The sequence below is a fragment of the Ahaetulla prasina genome, chromosome 4 (assembly GCF_028640845.1).
Source record: "Ahaetulla prasina isolate Xishuangbanna chromosome 4, ASM2864084v1, whole genome shotgun sequence".
In the NCBI taxonomy this organism is placed as follows: Eukaryota; Metazoa; Chordata; class Lepidosauria; order Squamata; family Colubridae; genus Ahaetulla; species Ahaetulla prasina.
In genome coordinates, this window is record NC_080542.1 from 45,696,662 (window position 1) to 45,715,224 (window position 18,563).

General features: G+C 39.2%; 1 protein-coding gene across 8 annotated transcripts in view; it reads left to right on the forward strand.

Annotated features, from left to right (window-relative positions):
- The window catches only part of MED1 (mediator complex subunit 1), a 43,055-nt gene extending 27,017 nt beyond the window's left edge, over window positions 1-16,038 (forward strand). For all 8 annotated transcript variants that reach the window (XM_058182130.1, XM_058182127.1, XM_058182128.1 and 5 more), the window contains 4 exons: window positions 2,290-2,491; window positions 4,758-4,853; window positions 5,204-5,309; window positions 10,214-16,038. In XM_058182130.1, the coding sequence (XP_058038113.1) occupies window positions 2,290-2,491; window positions 4,758-4,853; window positions 5,204-5,309; window positions 10,214-13,478 (3,669 nt within the window). In that variant the 3' untranslated portion in view covers window positions 13,479-16,038. The remainder of the gene's footprint in view (window positions 1-2,289; window positions 2,492-4,757; window positions 4,854-5,203; window positions 5,310-10,213) is intronic.
- The last annotated feature ends 2,525 nt before the right edge of the window (window positions 16,039-18,563 follow it).

Here is an 18,563-nt window from a genome sequence, read left to right on the forward strand (position 1 = left end):
CGCAGGTAAGCTGGGCAATGGCTCAGGTGCCCACAGAAAGGACACTGTGTGCCACCTCTGGCACACGTGCTATAGGTTCACCATCATGAGGCTAGGATGATGCAGTTGTTAGACTGTCTCTGCCCTTTTGGCCGCCTTTCATAGCATGGGGGAGGGGGTGTACAGCAGCAGAATACAGCAGCCTCTTATCTTGGCGATGCTGGCAGGGCAACCAAAAAGGGCATAGATTGAGAGGTAGAGATAGGCTTATTGGGGATGGGGTGGAGTTGAAATGGAGGCAGTTTGCACAGGGCAAGAAAACATGACCACAGAACGCTGCAGTAGTTGTAAATGCAGATCAGTCATTAAGCACACAAATTTTGATCACATGACTAGGAATGTTGCAGTGGCCATAACTTTGAGGATCTGTGGTAAGTCCATTTTTTCAATGCCATTGTCATTTTGAATGATGTTGTTAAACAAATGGACATAACCCAGGGACTACCTATAGGCTAATTTCTTTTCCTATCTTCTCTCTTTCCCTTTTTTCCTTTTAATTTCACCATTCTGGGATTAATCTTCTCTTAAATTATTCTAAATATGCCGATTTAGGCTTAGACTTAGAATAACTTTATTGTCACTTTAAATGAACGCTAATTGGCATACATTAAAATGAAATTTTTCAATTTCATTCTGTTACAAATGTTACCAATTAGGTTTTCTATTCCAAGGAACAAAGCTCAGTAGGTCTGTAACTGTTTTCTGCATTTTAAAGCTCTTCAGTGCTCCACAATACAGAGAAAATAATCTTTATGCTTTCCAAACTGGAATAGTTACAGAAAAATAGAAATGGTTAAGGACATTTTTTCTTCCTTCATCACACTCTTGTTGACATAACATTCTCTTGTTATAATACTATAACATTGACATAATGAAGATAACGAAATTTAGAAAAAATTCCTACAATATCAACCCTGTATAGAACATTATATATTTTTTTTCAAATTCAAGCCATGCATTTTTATGGTGTATTGCTATAAATTTCCAAGGGGTTCTATCTCCCACTTTCTGTTTTAGGGGTTTTTATTCTAACTTCCTCTCTTTGTCACTTCTGTCAACAGCCTTTTTGAAAGCTTGTAACCAGTGGTGGGATTCAAGTAATTTAACAACCGGTTCTCTACCCTAATGATTTCTTCTAATAACCAGTTTGCCAAACTGCTCAGAAAGTTAACAACCGGTTCTTCCAAAGTGGTGCGAACTGGCTGAATCCCACCACTGCTTGTAACTCTTAGACATCTTTTAAGATTAAAACCTATATAAGCTTGGTTCTTCATCTATAATGTGCCTAATTCTGTTTACAGTACTTAATTGAATCTTATCTTTTAATAAGCCTTTTTTCTTGCGAAATAAGTAGTATGCAATCTAAATTAGAATTAAAAGTCTATTATTTTCTGATGTCACATTATTTACCTGGAATGGAAATTAAAGGATAATTTCTTACCAAGGGCAAGGGCAAACCTAGAAAAAAGCTTTTTATTAACTGTATTGGATTTAAAGCATTATATATCAATTTATTCCTGGAAGAATCAGTTAAAATTGAACATGGTTAGGTATTAAATTTTATTTTAAAATGTCTATAAAAAGTAATAAATCAAAATGTTATCCTTGCACTGTATAAGAACATAAGTCATAAGTAAATTCTGTAATGGAACCTAAAAAAAGTGTCAAATGTAGATCAAAACAGTCTTTTGCCATCTATGTGCAGATAATTTTAAATTAGGTTTTTTGTAATGAACCCAATAATTGGTACTGATTACTGAGCTTGATAGGAGTGGAGTATTTGCTGAATTGAGCAAGAATGCTTTCAGTGTTATTATTTTGTCCCATGTTATTAAATGAACAAAACATTTGTTACTATATACATTCCAGGATTAGGTAGTTCACCATTGGAATACATCTGTTTTACTCCAGTAATTACACAAACAATTGTTAGATATTGTAAGAGATGTATGCTAAATATCTGAATAGTTGCAACATGATTAGTTTGGTACATTTTCTTCGTAAGATACTTTGAATTTTGGGAACAGTATAATTTAAATATTTTTAAATTTATAACTTTCCTATGGATAAAATCTACCATATCTATATGGTCAATAGGATTTGAGACAACTTTGTGGCACATAATCAATAAACTTTTGCTCTGAAAGCTGATTCAGTTCACCTTTGTAAGGCTACTACTTACGAAGGCATTTGCTTTGTAATATTTCCCCCTGCTTTATGTAATATGTGTTCATGTATTTCAAATTCCAGGCCTTGCCAGGACAACAGCACTGTTATTTCCTCAACAAAGATGCCCCATTGCCAGATGGACGAAGCCTTCAAGGAACCCTGCTTAATAAGATTGCTTTCCATCATCCTAGTCGAGTGCCTCTCATTCTCAGTATGATTAGGCATCAGGTGGCCTACAATACACTAATAGGCAGCTGCGTCAAGAGAACTGTTTTAAAAGAAGGTGAGTACTACTGCTTCCTTAAAAAGGAAGCACCCAAAGAGCTTTTAACTGGCATTACAGGCATTGTCAAGTTCAGAACACACACACACACACACACACACACAAACATAGAGAAAGAGAGAAAGAAAGAGAGAGGGAGAGATATTTAAACATAAATATTATTTTTGTTTTATAAGCCACTTTAAAAATCCTGCATGCTTATTTTACAGATACTTTGTTCCAGAAAAATAGAAGATGCAAGTAGGTTTTACTTCTGCATCTGTCATTCTGCTAGTCAACATATATTTCTAATGAACGTTTTCTGATGTTGTTATCATATACAGTACAGATAGTCTTCAACTTACCTCAGTTCGTTTAGTGACAATTCAAAGTTATAACAGCACTGCAAAAAGTGACTTATGACCATTTTTCACACTTACAACTATTGCAGGATCCACATGGTCATCTGATAAAAATTCAGACACAGGCAGCTGATTCATATTTATGACAGTTGCAGTGTCCCAGGTCATGTGATCACTTTTTGTGCCTTTCTGACAAGCAAAATGGGGAAGACAGATTTATTTAACAGTGTTACTAACAAATGCAGTGATTTACATAAAACATCTGTGTCAAGAAAGGTCAGAAAATAGAGCAAAATTCACTTAATAACTGTTTTGCTTAACATCAGAAATTTTAAGCTAACTTGTGGGCATGTCAAGAACTACCTGTAATGTATTTACCTATATTTACATGCTATTGTGCATCTTTCCTCTCAAGAATTATAGTAGGTTGTATATCTATCTGAAAGATAGACTGGATTTATAGATTTGATTTGGTTGTTTGATTTGGCATCACCCAACTCAAAAGACCTTAAAAATTTTGAAGTACATAATTAGTACAAGCAGGCATAAATTTAATTTTTATAGTGTTATTTTTTCCAGATGAAAATGAAAACATCTTTTTTAGCTGAAAATATCTTTTTTAGAGAAAATTGGATAAAATTAGAATAGTATTGACATGGTGCCTGTATTTTAGACAGTAATTAGAAAGAATTTCAACCATGATTTTGGCATACTGAATTTAAAAATAATTTTGTATGAAATTTAACGATTCAGTATTCTCTCAACATAGTATGTTTATGTCTTTGCTAGAGGCATGAAGTGAGTACAGAATATGTTAGATACTTTGAGGAAATATTAAAAATAAGATAAATGAAATCAAATTACAGTTAGGAGAATTTGTTGTGTCTCTCCAAGGAATCCAGATTGGCGAGTTTAGGATTTTTTCACTATAGCCTTGCAGCAAATCTGTGAGATAGGTTAAGTTACAAATGGCAACATATAGCCATTAGGATATTTTTAGACTGCAACTCTTGTCAGTCTCATCATTGACCTTTTTGATCTTGGCTAATATATAAATGAGAGTCACAGATAAGAGCAAACAGCAGGAAAAAAAACAGTTGCAATAGTCCTACAAGTATCTCTTTCATTCTTGAAGAGATATCATTTCAGAATTGTTTTAAAAATATTAGGTGTCTTTTTATCATCAGGAATGGTCCTTCTGCCAAGATTAAACATATCTTGTTTAATCATATTAAGCATATCTTTCACTTTCATTTGCATTTTTTACTTTGAATTGTTTTCAAGAGCAACTAAATTCAATAAGAATAGGCAGATACAAAGTAATAAAAACCTAAAAATGGCAACAAAATATATAGTAGTTTATAAATACATAACAAATATGATTTAGGTAGCTATGATGAATCAGTGAACTGAGCATAGTTTTGTTCTATGCAGAGGACAAAGCAGTCTATCGGAAAGGGAGATGGTAGATTTCTGTATCTCCCAACAAATGGGCAAACCTCTAAAGAAAGGAGCTTTGAAAAAAATAGCATTTTATTCTAAAAGTGCAAAGTTTTTCAGTTTTTTAGAACTCAACAAGCAAACAACAGTTAACAACCAGTTAAAGAACCGCAGTACTACTGATGGTACTGTCATTCCCTAACACCAATTCTATTTGGGAAGATCTTTTATTAAATCAAATTTAAAAGCTCCCAATTTACCTTTCAAATTTTTTTATGGGGACAACAAATTATCTAACCTTGCCTTCAAATTCATTTTTCCATATCGTAAATAAGTTGCAAATAAAAACATGAATGTCTCTCATTTCCTTGACTTTCATTATAAAGTGAATAGTGTTCTCTAGAACTTCAAAGGTTTATTGATATCCATACTTAAACAAGTATTTTTCTTTTGGCTATATTACCAAATTGTGTCTTTTTTTTCAGATTCCCCTGGCATCCTGCAGTTTGAAGTCTGCCCTCTTTCTGATTCCTGCTTCAGTGTATCTTTTCAGCACCCTGTTAATGACTCCTTAGTTTGTGGTGAGTTGCAGGAAGGAGGAGGATTGGGGCAAGATATATGTATAAATTGAGAGCCAGTTTGGTCTAGTGGCTAAGACGCTAGACTAGAAAGCAGCGACCATATTCCACCTCAGCTATGAAAACCACAGCTGGGTAACCTTGGGCCAGTCCCATTCTCTGCCCAACTCGCATCAAAAGGTTGTTGTTGTGGGAGAAATTGGAGGAGGAAAGCATGTTGGATATGTTTGCTGCCTTGAGTTATTTGTAAAAAATAATAAAGGCAGGATACAAATAAAGAAATAAATAAACTGGCATTGGTTGAAAATTGACTTATTTTCAATAACATTCTGCTTATGAATTCTGTCTTTCAGTGGTAATGGATGTACAAGATTCTACCCATGTGAACTGTAAATTGTACAAAGGGCTTTCTGATGCACTCATCTGCACAGATGATTTCATTGCAAAGGTTGTTCAAAGGTACGTCTGCTTGAACAAAAAAACCTGATGACTTAAAACTAGTAAAATATAAACGTGATTATTCAGAGATATATTCAAATAGCTTTCACCATAAATCTTTCTTTACTGCTTTTCTATTTCATACACTGCTATTTTTCCGATACTACTACAATAGCAAAAAACCCTCCCTCAGTGCAACACTATTCTGAATTTACTTTGCCTAATTTTTTCAAAGCTATACAACAAGATTGGCTAGATTCATATACTATATTAAGATACAATGTACCATACTTTGTTTTGTTATGGCTTCACATAGTAAATCCAGGCAATATAGTTTACAAGTAGTGGTTTACAGCTTCGAAGTGTGTAGGAATTGGGCCACTAACATGTTCAGTGTATGATAGCATACAGATAATCCTGGACTTATGAATACAACTGAACCCAAAATTTCTGTTGCTGTTGTTAAGTGAGTTTTGTCCATTTTACAACCTTTCTACAGTAGTTAAATGAATTGTTGCAGTTAGGTTAGTAACATGGTTATAAAATGAATCTATTTTCCCTTTGATTTAGCTTGTCAGAAGGGTGCAAAAGGTGATCATATGACCCTAGGACACTGCAACCAATAATTATGAACCAGTTGCCAAGTGTCTGAATTTTGATCACGTGATCATGAGGATGCTACAAAGGTCATAAATGTGAAACATGGTCATAAGTCCCTTTTTTTAGTGCCATTGTAACTTTGAACAGTCACCAAATGAATGATTGTAAATTGAAGACCACCTATAACCGTGATGGCGAACCTATGGCACACGTGCCACAGGTGGTACATGGAGCCATGTCTGTGGGCACGCGAGCGTTGCCCTAGCTCAGCTCCATAGTGCATGCATGTGCCGGCCAGCTGATTTTTGGGCCTTCCAGGCCCACTGGAAGTCGGGAACAGGTCGTTTCTGGTCTCCAGAGAGCCTTGGAGGGGGGTGTTTTCGCCCTCCCTAGGCGCCAAGAAAGCCTCTGGAGCCTGGGAGAGGGCGAAAAATGGGTCTACCGGGCCCACCGGTAACCTTTTTCTGGTGTGTGTCAAAAGCGGGGGGAGCACAAGAGGGTCACACTGGGAGGGAGGGGGCACAGAGGGTCATGGAATTATGAGTGTGGGCACACATCCACATGACACACACACCCCGTGTGACCCCCACTTTTGGCACACAATGGCAAAAAGGTTAACCGTCACTGACCTATAACATGCCTGTGTACCTAATCAGATATAATCCCTTACATGTAGAAGAAAATGCATATAACCCATTTTTTTCTTATTCAAGATTGGCCAACTTATTTTATAGCTAGGGACTACACATTAATTGTATTTTTATCTAATTACTGTATTTTTCGGAGTATAAGATGCACCAGAGTATAGTACCTTAGTTTTTGGGGAGGAAAATAAGAAAAAAGCTGATTGGCAGGTAGATTGGCCTCCCAAAATACCCCCCGATCAGCTGTTCCCAGAGGTAAATTTTAACAACAGGTTCCTTGGTTGTGAGCTCTGTGCCTTGCTTTTTTTGGCTTTTTTTTTTCCTGCCTCTGAAACACTGTTTTAGAAAAAACTTTTTTCTGCCTCTGAAAGCTTCCAAAACAGAACTTCAGAAAAAAACCCTCTGAAGCTGTTTGGGAACTTCTTTTCTGAAGCTCTATTTGGGGGCTTTTTTTCTGAAGCTCTGTTTGGGGCTTCTTTTCTGAAGCTCCATTGGGGCTTTTTTTCTAAGCTCTGTGAAGCCATTTGGAGCTTTTTTCCTGAAGCTCCATTTCTGATGTTTTTTTCAGCCTCTGAAACCTCCGTTTGAGAAGCTGGGTGGGGTTACATTTGAAGTATAAGAGGCAGCCAGATTTTCACCCTCTTTTTTTGGGGGAAAAGTTGCATCTTATACTCCAAAAAATACAGTACCTCCAAGAACCAAGAGTTGTGGGAATTATGTAGTTATATTGCCAATGGGAATAAGGTTGGAAGATTTGCATCTTTCTTTGAAACAGAAATAATATGGAGAGTTAAAGTACATGTAGCTCTCAAGTTACAACCATTAATTTATTGACAATTCTATATTCCAACAGCATGGAAATAAGTGACTTACAATCACTTCTCACACTTATGACAATCGTAGCAACCCCACAATCACATGATCAAAATTTGGGCATTTGGCAACCATCATGTATTTACAATGGTTGCAATGTCATAGGGTCATATGATTGCCATTTGAGATCTTTCCATTCGGCTTCCAGCAAGCAAAGTAAATAGGGGGAACTGGATTTGTGATTCACTTAACAACTGCAATAATTATCTTAAAAACAACAAAAATCTGATGTAGCTCATTTAATAAATCTTGCTTAGCAATAAAATTCTACAACAATTGTTGCCGTAAGTCAAGGACTACCTGTACCTATTTTCAGGTGCTTATTTTTGTTAAACAGAAATTGCAATAGAGCACAGTCTAGAACAGGTGTTGGCAACCCGCAGCTCTATAGCCACATGTGGCTCTTTGGGCCCTTTGCTGTGGCTCCCTGTCAGTTGATCCCACCACTGGCTGGCCCCGCCCCTCACCCTCCCCTTCCAGTCACGTCTGGCCTGAGAAGGTAAGAGTGATGGCAGGGGATGGAGAAGCGGCCAGGGCTTATTCTCTGGCGCTTTACTCTTGCTGGAGTTTCTTCTGGCCCTTGTTGGTGCTGGGCGTGCCTCAGTCACTTGGGGAGACGCGTAACCTGCTCTCCACCCCAAAACCCTGACCTGACCCAGCTGCAACTGATGCTGACCTCACTAACACAAGGGCTGGTGGGGTGGGAATGGGATCCAGGAGGACAAGACATAGGAAAGAGGGACAGGCCCTCAGCGCCCAGCCACAGCTTTAAAACTTGCATGGACACTTTTCAATGAAAGCCAGCGGCGGCACAATTCCATTGGGGAAGTAAAGAAGCTCAGGGCAGTTGGAAAAGGGGGCTGCCCCTGCCGAACCTCACACGCCCACCCTATGGGTCAGGCTTGGAGAAAGCCAGAGCATCCTCGTCAAAGACGCTCGCCTGTCAACTGGTCTCCCCCTCTCTCTGTATCTCTCTCTCCCTCTCTGTCCTCTCTCTCCCTCTGTGTGTGTGTGTGTGTGTGTGTGTGTGTCTCCCCTCCTCCCTCTCATCCTCTGTGTCTCTTCTCTCTCTATCTCTCTCTCTGTCTCTTGGAAAACCGAGGCTGGGCTAACCCCGCTAGCTCTCCTTTGGGCTCTTTGCTACTCCTTTGCTTTCTTCTTGGCAACTTTTTGGAAATCTGGGCTAATTGAGGAACAAATGCAAATCATGGAGAGACTTCCCTTTGGGTGACTCTCCACCCCCTCCTCCTCCTCTTACAACCCCCTGGCCAGCTGTGGCAGGAGGGTATGCACAAGCGGGGAGACCCACAAGCGAGCGACAGGCCGTCCCATGCATGCCTTTGCTGCGCTTTGGCTGAGCCTGGCTGCTCACTTGAGGAGGGTCTCCCTGCTCGTGCACACCCTCCCAGCTCCACCACAGCCGGCCAGGGAGTCACGAGGAGGAGGAGGGTCGCCAGAAAGGAAGCTTCCATCATGGCTCGCTCTTGTTCCTCAGCCAGCCTGGATTTCCAAAACGTTGCCAAGAAGAAAAGGAGTAGCGAAGAGCCCCAAGGAGAGCTTGCCAGGTTGGCCCAGCCTCAGCTTTCCGAGAGAGAGAGAAAGAGAAGAGACAGAGCGAGAGATACAGAGATACACGCACGCACGCACGCACGCACGCACAGACATAGAGAGACAGAGAGAGGGGAGAGGGGAGAGGGGAGAGGGGAGAGAGAGAGACAGAGAGAGACACACAGACAGAGAGGGGAGATAGAGAGGGGGACATAGAGAGGGGGACATAGAGAGACACAGAGAGGGGGAGGAGAGAGAGACAGAGAGAGATACAGAGAGAGATACAGGGAGGAGAGACAGAGAGAGGGGACATAGAGGGGGGGACATAGAGAGACACAGAGGTAGAGAGACACACAGAGGGGAAAAGAGACACGGGAAGATGGGGGGAGAAGGGGAGAGAAAGAAATAGATACAGGGGGAGAGAGATACGGGGGGAGAGAGGAGAAGAGAGAGAGGGAGAGATACAGAGGAGGGAGAGATAGAGAGACAGAGGTGGGAGAGAGGGGGAGAAAGAGAGACAGAGAGAGAGGTCAAAAGTGTTTTGTGGTAACAACCAGTTCTCTGCCCTAATGACCGGCTGGGTAGGCGTGGCTAGGGGAGTCCTGTGACTGGATGGGAGTGAGTGATGTCATGTTGGCCACACCCACCCAGGTTTTGTGGCTCCCAGTGTTTTCTTTTCTGTGGGAAATGGGTCCAAATGACTCTTAAGAGTGTTTAAGGTTGCAGACCCCTGGTCTAGAAGGACATAATGTTCTGAACTGCATTAAGTCTTTTAGTTTAACATAATGTAAAACAATTGTGGTACATTTTATAAAACTACTGGGCAATACCTAGCTTCGTTTTTACTGCAATAATAATTTATTGTTACTTTAACAAATCAGTATGTCTTGTTTTGTTCATTTGTTAACTGAGAGAAAGAGAATTAAAAAAAATATTTGGAAGGGATAGAAAACATTATTAGAGAAAGGCCTCCATCTGTTCTTCATAGGATGCTACTGCCATGACATAGAAATAATGCTTAGTTGCTCTTCATTTTTTTATTCAAACAGTTACTTATTGCTTTGCATTGTCCTAAAGAATAAAAAGTTAAGTGTATATGCTACTATTTATAAAGCATTTAAACTCAATTATAATCGGTTAAAAATGTAAAGTTAGACCTACCATTTTTCACATCTTTTGTGGTAAGAGTAGTTGTGCTGTTCCGAGAAAATTATTAAATAGTAGGACTAAATTTGCTTTTTACAACATTGTATCTTGTAGATGCATGTCAATTCCTGTGACTATGAGAGCCATAAGGAGGAAGGCAGAAACAATCCAAGCAGACACACCAGCTTTGTCCCTCATTGCTGAGACAGTTGAAGACATGGTGAAGAAGAATCTGCCTCCTGCAAGCAGCCCAGGATATGGCATGACTACTGGCAACAACCCAATGAGTGGCACCACCACCCCAACCAGTACTTTCCCTGGTGGCCCCATCTCTACTTTATTCAGTATGAGCATGGGCATCAAAGAAAGGCATGATTCAGTAGGACATGGGGAGGACTTCAGCAAAGTGTCTCAGAACCCCATTCTTACAAGTTTGCTACAAATCACAGGCAACGTAGGCTCTACTATTGGCTCTAGTCCCACGCCTCCACACCATACACCTCCCCCTGTGTCATCTCCTGCAAGCAACACCAAAAACCATCCAATGCTTATGAATCTTTTGAAAGACAATGCAGCTCAAGATTTCTCAACTCTTTATGGAAGCAGTCCACTTGAGAGACAGAACTCTTCTTCTGGCTCTCCAAGGATGGAAATGGGACCAGGGGGCAATAAGCAAAAAAAGAAAAAATCACGTGTGTTAGTGGATAAACCAAAGCATCAAACTGAAGATGATTTTCAGAGAGAGCTGTTTTCTATGGATGTTGATTCCCAGAACCCCATATTTGATGTCAACATGACCACTGACACTTTAGATACTCCACATATTACTCCAGCACCCAGTCAGTGCAGCACCCCTCCAACTACCTATCCACAATCTATACCTCATGCCCAACCCAGTATTCAGAGAATGGTCCGGCTCTCCAGTTCAGACAGCATTGGTGCTGATGTTACAGATATTCTTTCTGACATAGCAGAAGAAGCATCCAAACTGCCTAATACCAATGAGGATTGTCCTCCTATTGGGACACCAATAAGAGACTCATCCAGTTCAGGGCATTCACAAAGTGCCCTTTTTGATCCAGATGTTTTTCAGTCAAATAATAGTGAAAACCCATATACTGATCCAGCTGATTTGATTGCTGATGCTACTGTAAGCCCAAATAGTGACTCTTCAAATCAGTTCTTCCCAGATGGAGTTGACTTCAACCCTGATCTCCTGAACAGCCAGAGCCAAAGCGGTTTTGGAGAGGACTATTTTGATGATAGCAGCCAGAGCGGAGACGCTGATGACTTCAAGGGCTTTGCACCACAAACGATAAGTACTCTGGGTGTGCAAGTACTGGGGGGAGATGGAGGGGAGAGTAAGTTCAAGGCAAGCAGCCAAGCGGACACAGTCGACTTTAGTATTATCACTGCTACCAGCAAGGCTCTGGGAGCCTCTGATGTATTGGAGCATCATAGTGGAAGCCAGAGCCCCTTACTGAGTATGGGAGAATTGGGGAAAGAGAAATCACAGAAGCGGGTCAAAGAGGGTAATGGATCTGGGAGTTCTTTAACGGGCCCTGGGCTGGATGGCAAGGGTGGAAAACGCAATCGCACCCCATCCAGTGATGGAAAGAGTAAAGAAAAGGTCCAGAAGCGGAGGAAGGTGGAGCCAGAAGGCAAATCTCCTTCTCATAGTACATCCACCAGACCTTTCACCCCACCAGCAAGCACAGGTGGCTCAAAATCTCCTGGAAGTTCAGGCAGGTCTCAGACACCCCCTGGGGTAGCTACTCCTCCCATCCCTAAAATCACCATCCAGATTCCCAAGGGAACAGTGACTGTTGGCAAACCTTCCCATGGGCAGTACACAAGCAGTGGCTCAGTCTCTTCTTTGAGCAGCAAAAGTCATCACAGTCATTCCTCCTCCTCCTCTTCGTCCTCCTCGTCATCGTCATCCTCTTCGTCTTCCTCCTCGACGTCAGGCAAAATAAAGAGCAGCAAGTCGGATGGGTCTTCGGGGTCCAAGATGAGCAGCAGCCTCTACTCAGGCCAAGGCAGCTCTGGTTCAGGTCAGTCCAAAAGCTCCACCCAATCAGTGGGCAAGCCTGGGTCCTCCCCCATCACAAAACACGGCCTCAGCAGCGGCTCTGGAGGTACCAAGATCAAACCTCAAGGGAAGCCTTCATCGCTTATGAACCCTTCCATGAGTAAACCAAACATTTCTCCTTCTCATTCTAGACCCTCGGGCGGTTCTGACAAGCTGGCCTCTCCGATGAAACCTGTTCCAGGTACTCCCCCGTCATCTAAAGCAAAGTCCCCTATTAGTTCCGGTTCTGGAGGTTCACACATTCCTGGGACAGGATCAAGTTCAAGCATGAAGTCATCTTCAGGGATGGGATCTTCCAGTTCCATGTCCCAGAAGCCGCCTCCTTCTTCAAATTCTTCAATGGGATCTTCATCTTCCTTTTCATCTGGCAGCTCTTCCATGTCTTCATCTCAGAATCAGCATGGGAGTTCCAAAGGCAAGTCTCCAAGCCGAAACAAAAAGCCATCTCTGACTGCTGTCATTGACAAACTCAAACATGGGGTTGTCACCAGTGGCCCCACAGGGGAAGATTCAGTGGATGGACAAATGGTCCAGAATTCCAGTTCATCAGGCCACTCCATGTCCTCCAAGCACAATCTGTCAGGGAATGAATTTCAGGGGAAACGAGAAAGAAGTGACAAGGAGAAATCCAAAATCCCTGCTTCAGGAGGTTCCTCTGAATCTTCCAAGAAAGCATCTGATTCAAAGAGTGTTGGAAGCACTGGAGTGGCCAAAATCATCATCAGTAAACATGATGGCGGTTCTCCTAGTATTAAAGCCAAAGTTACCTTACAAAAACCTGGGGAAGGAAGTGGGGATGGCTTAAGGCCTCAGATGTCATCTTCCAAAAATTATGGATCACCCCTGATAAGTGGATCAACTCCAAAGCATGAGCGTTGTTCTCCTAGCCACAGTAAGTCACCTGCATATACACCCCAAAATATTGACAGTGAGAGTGAATCTGGATCATCTATAGCAGAAAAATCCTATCAGAATAGCCCCAACTCTGATGATGGAGTTAGGCCTCTTCCAGAATATAGCTCAGAAAAGCATAAAAAACACAAAAAGGAAAAGAAGAAACTGAAAGATAAAGACCGTGATAGGGATCGTGACAAAGAGAGAGACAAAAAGAAATCTCACAGCATAAAGCCAGAAAGCTGGTCTAAATCTCCTATCTCTTCAGAACAGTCCCTGTCTATGACAAGCAGTGCCATCCTTACATCAGATAGACCATCTAGGCCCAGCCCTGATTTCTTGATTGGGGAGGAAGATGATGATCTCATGGATGTTGCCCTGATAAGAAATTGAGAATATTTGTAAATTGTGCGTGTGTGGAATGTTTAATTTATGTTCTTTAAAAAAAAACCATTAAAATTGTGAGCATGGGTTCAAGTAAATCAAACCTGATTTGGACAGCTAATGAAGTGTGTGTGTGTGTGTGTTTGTGTCAGAGATACACACAGAGAGACACACATCTATATTGGAAGCCTGTCTACCAAGAGCCTCTGCCACAAAAAAAAAAAAAACCTGTTTGGTTATAAGTCTGTCACTTGTTCACAAGATTGCATTCCTTTAGGCAGAGGATGAACATTACCTGTTTTAGTAGAAATAGATCTTCATTGCACCACTTTTATATTTCTATTTGGTGCTTAATTTTTTTTTTAACATTTAGAGCTTTGTTTTTATTATTCATATTAGGTAGAGCTTTTCATTAACAGATTATTGGAAGCAATTTAGTGCCTGATATTTCTCTAGTTCTTTTAGGTGCTGACACATTTCCTTTTAAGAAAAAAAAAACAACAATCTGATACCAATTTACAAATAGCACCAATTTTGGCACTCATCCAAAAGGGTGAAGTATTTTGATATAGATGTGTTATACCTGTAAGGTAATTTGACTTATTCTTTGTGTTATAAAACTGAATTTTTAAGAGAACCTTTGTTGGATTTCATGCCTGTTTCCTGTGTAACAGTTACACAGTAAAGGCCATCATTTGATGAGAAGCAGAAAGGGATGGTTTTAGAAATTTTTGAACACAGAATTTAAATCCTTCTGGTCTCTTTAATTTTGTATGTATATACAAACCACAAAGGAGAGAATTCTAATAGTAAGTATGTCTTGGCTTCAGTTGGTTTTTTTTAACATTATGTACTGAGATAATATGAGTCCTCTTTGATGTATAAGCCACTCTGGAAAATGTAATATTCTTGGTCATATAATAGGAGTCAATAGTATGATATTTTAAAGAGTTGTGTGAGTTCCCAAGAGTTTGGCCAGCTCATTACCTCCTTTCACATTAGTGAAATAACACTGAAAGCACCTAGGAAAAGCACCATTGTTTGCACTGTTATATTTTGTCATAGGAAATGAACTGAGACTCCATAGACTTCCAACATTACATATGCATCTGTTTCTCAATCAATACTTCCTGTCTTCTATATTTTAACACTGACATTTGCCCAGTATTTTGAAAAATTGCGCAGTTCAGCACTCTATATGCATCTGGATTAGGCAATGGCAGTATATGGCCGTATCTGTACTGATAGATTAAACTGTGGCCTTAGAACTATGCATTCTGAATAAATTGATTTTTCCAAGGTATTATTTGGTTAGTCTACCTATTCTTGGATTCTGTGTATTAATGAAATATGAGGCAGCTTTCACTTAACCTGGTATCCTGCAAAATAAAAATCCTTACATTTCCAACCAGCTAATTAAGAAATCTGATAGTTTTAGCCTTACACTACTGGCAGTGCCAGCTTGGATAATGCTGTTCTAAGATACAGTGGAGATAACACAATCTGTACCTTTTTTGTATTGCATTCTTGTTTTCTTGTTTAGCAGATTTAGAGCAAGTTACATTATTGTGTCCTTACATGTGGTTGATTGAAAATTGCACACAAGATCTATTAAATAGTAAGAATTGTTTAACTGATATTCTTTATATAGTACCATATTTTAGACGTGCATTTTTTTTATTGGTCAGGTTGTGGTGTGTTCAGTTTCTATAGTATTCTTTTTCATTGAAAATGCAACATTCTAAGTAGCAGCATAGGATTTTCAAAAGTGAAGCTTTATGAAAAGCTTGCATTCCAGACACAGTGTCATATATGGAGAATAGAGATTCTTCTTCATTTGCAATAATTTTTGAAAATATGAACAGTGATAAGCAAACATAAATACATCAGGGGTTCCCAACCCTCGAACCACAGCCCGTTTGGAACTGGGCTGTTTGCACAAGCAGTGTTTGTGCACGCAAGCTTGCTTGCCCCATTGCTTGCAGGGAACCACTGCCTATCCGCAAAGCCAGAAAATTTGGGGATCACTGCTTTAAATATTATTGTGTCTTCATTTCAGTGAAGAAATACAGTATTGACTCTAGATCCATTTTATCAGTTGGCATTAAAACCAGTATGTTGTCGGAGTCATATATTCCCCATATATGAATTGCCCAAACATGTGGCATAGAATAGGATACATTTTCTTTTTATCTTCTGTATATGGTATGTCAGATTGAACCAATGTGCTAACTCTAGAATTTGCTACCATATAACTAAAAAGAATAATTTTCAGAAGAATGTTTACTTATTTACAATATTTCAAATCCCTCAGTATTGTCAAACCAAACATTAAGAAATTAAGATAGAAGAGCTACATATTTTAAATCTCAATTGCAGCAGCTTGCAGATTTTTTTTCCATGTAAAATATATGACCTTTACTTTCACTCTATGAACAATTTGTGTAAAAACTGCTTCCTATGACAGGTGAGTAAAGAATATATTGTATAGTAATGTTTTAGCTTCTTGAAAAGTATTTTAAACTATATGTTGGTTTTTACATATAAATAAATTTGTTTGGTAGAAATATTTGCCTTATTTTGATTATTGCATTTTTTTAATATCATTTTCTATGCGGAGGAAATTCTGATTATTAAATGCCATTTTAGAAAGTCTGTTGAAATCCTGACTTAACTATAATATTTAAAATTAACTGGAAAGTGTAAATAATTATATTTTTTTCTTATCCCCATCAATATTAATACACAATATAATTGCAAATGTTACTTCCTTTTATTATTTGGAGGCCCATGGCAATAACATAGAATTTAATGCACTGAAAACCATTTGACTATGCCTTTTTGTTCCTTTTTTGTTCCTTTTTGTTCCTATAGACTTCATTATTGGTTGACAGAGGGTTTATAGGCCCTAAATTTACAACCAACAAACAGCATAAACAAGTTCTCATTTTTACTTTTTATTTAAAATTATTGGAGAGCCATAAGAATACTACTAATATAGGACAAGTTCCTTAAGAGGCAGCTTGCCAACAACTATCTAACATTCTTGGCTTATGGAAGAAGGCTTAGCAGCCTTGATAAATACACAAACTGAATGCATAACTGTGCTTCAAGTCCTCTACAATGTTGGAATTCCTTGAAATATTTGAAAATAGGAACATTTCTGAGGATGAAAAAATTGCTGAATGTGATTGCCTACAGCTAAGGTTAAGAAAAGTCACACTTTTTATGGTCTTTAAAAAAAACCAAATGGACTGTTATAAAGAGTAAATGCTGCTTTGCAGTTTAAGTTCCGATGCTGGGTATTTGTTTTAAAGGACGTATGTGTGGCATTTATTCTGTTACAAAGCTAAAACAAAATAAAGCAAGCAATTTATAACCTATTGCATAAGCTGAGATAGGAATATACAATGCATCAAATGCATCAATTGCATTGTATATTCCCAAAATTATTATCTAAGAACCTTAGCAGAGGCCAAAAGGAAGAATGTGCCTGACAAGAAATAGCCCATCAAGGTGTTTAGCTCTTAAAGTCATTTCTAGGAGAGTATGCAAAGAATTGGCTTCCTGCTACAGCTTCATTATCTCTATCCCAGTTTGTCTTAAAAATCTTTGTTTCATTTGGTAAAGGGACTTTACTAATAATACCATTGGACATGCTCAATGTTATTCAGGACTTAATATCTCAAATTACATGTAGGGAGAGAACAACAGGGCAGTAATTTAAAATGCCAAGCTTTGATTTTAGTTAATTGCATCTAAGCTCTTTGATGTTTTAAGGTGGGAAGAGATCGTGCTTATTCCTACCTGAACCAGGTTATAATGTAAGAAAAATAATCCTTACTCATAATGGCAAATTCATATTTATGGTGGCCTAGTGGTCTAACATTGAATCTGAGGCACAGATCTTTCAATTCAATTTTGTACTGGATCTACATGAAATTATAGAATTGTCCGCATGTAATCATTATGTATATAACATTTTTTGTAGCACTGTGATTCCAGAATTTGGATCAGATGCAAGTGAATAAGATCAGTAAGATCAAAAACAGAAGCCTGTAGCAATAGCAGGGTACGTGTGGCAACCATTTTTCTAATGCCAGCATGGAAAGCCTTGAGCCCATTACATGGTATGGGTGGAAGTACCCTTGATTATATATCAAAATTGAATGTTTTGATATATTTACTAAATTTATATGCTGCCCATACGACAGTCATGCAGCTCTGGGCGGCATTGAACATATTTGCACATAAGCCCATTTGCAGATAAACCAACCTAGAAATTTTTCTTTTCATAAATGGTTTATCCATGAGAGGTGTATTTTTCATGATACTTCAATTAAAAATATGAGCATCGGCTTAACTGTGGATAGGTTATAAGTATAAAATATATGGGATATATGCAGCCTTGTGAAGTAGTATCAAATGAAAGAAAGCCCAGGTGAACTATTTCGACTTTGTAAAGACACATTAACAGAATTACCCAAGTCTAAAAATATAGTAAAAAGTAAAGCATGATGTTACATGACTGCATCACTTAAGATTGTAATCCAGGCAATCTTGGTTGGTGTAACCGGAAGATATGCAGGTCATGAATTGGCACATGGAGGGAGGCCAAGGATAGAAGGCTCTGTGTGAATAGCAACAGAGTGTACACATCCATGAAGAAAGGCCAATTGGGGATACTTACCCAAGCAACTTGTGACCTTCCCTGAAGGTTTCCCCATTCACTTTGCTTGTGGGAAGCTACCAGAAAAGGCTGGCAACAGCAATAACATGACGATGGAATGCTTCAACTAGTCATAAGTGTCAGCTGGTCATAAGAGCATAAGTGTCATAAGAGCATCTGAGTTCTGTTCACATGAACACGGAAGTGCTGCAACAGCCAGAACTTAAGGAACTGGTCATAAATTCTTTTTGTTCCATGCCATTGTAACTGAGCAGTCGCTGAACAAAATGGTCATAACTCAAGGACTACCTGCACAAGTGTTTAAAAAAATATATCCTACATACTTGTAGATAAACTTATCCATGGATAAGCTGAACTCAATTTTCTGAGTATATTTTGGCACTTAAATTCTCAGATTATCTGTA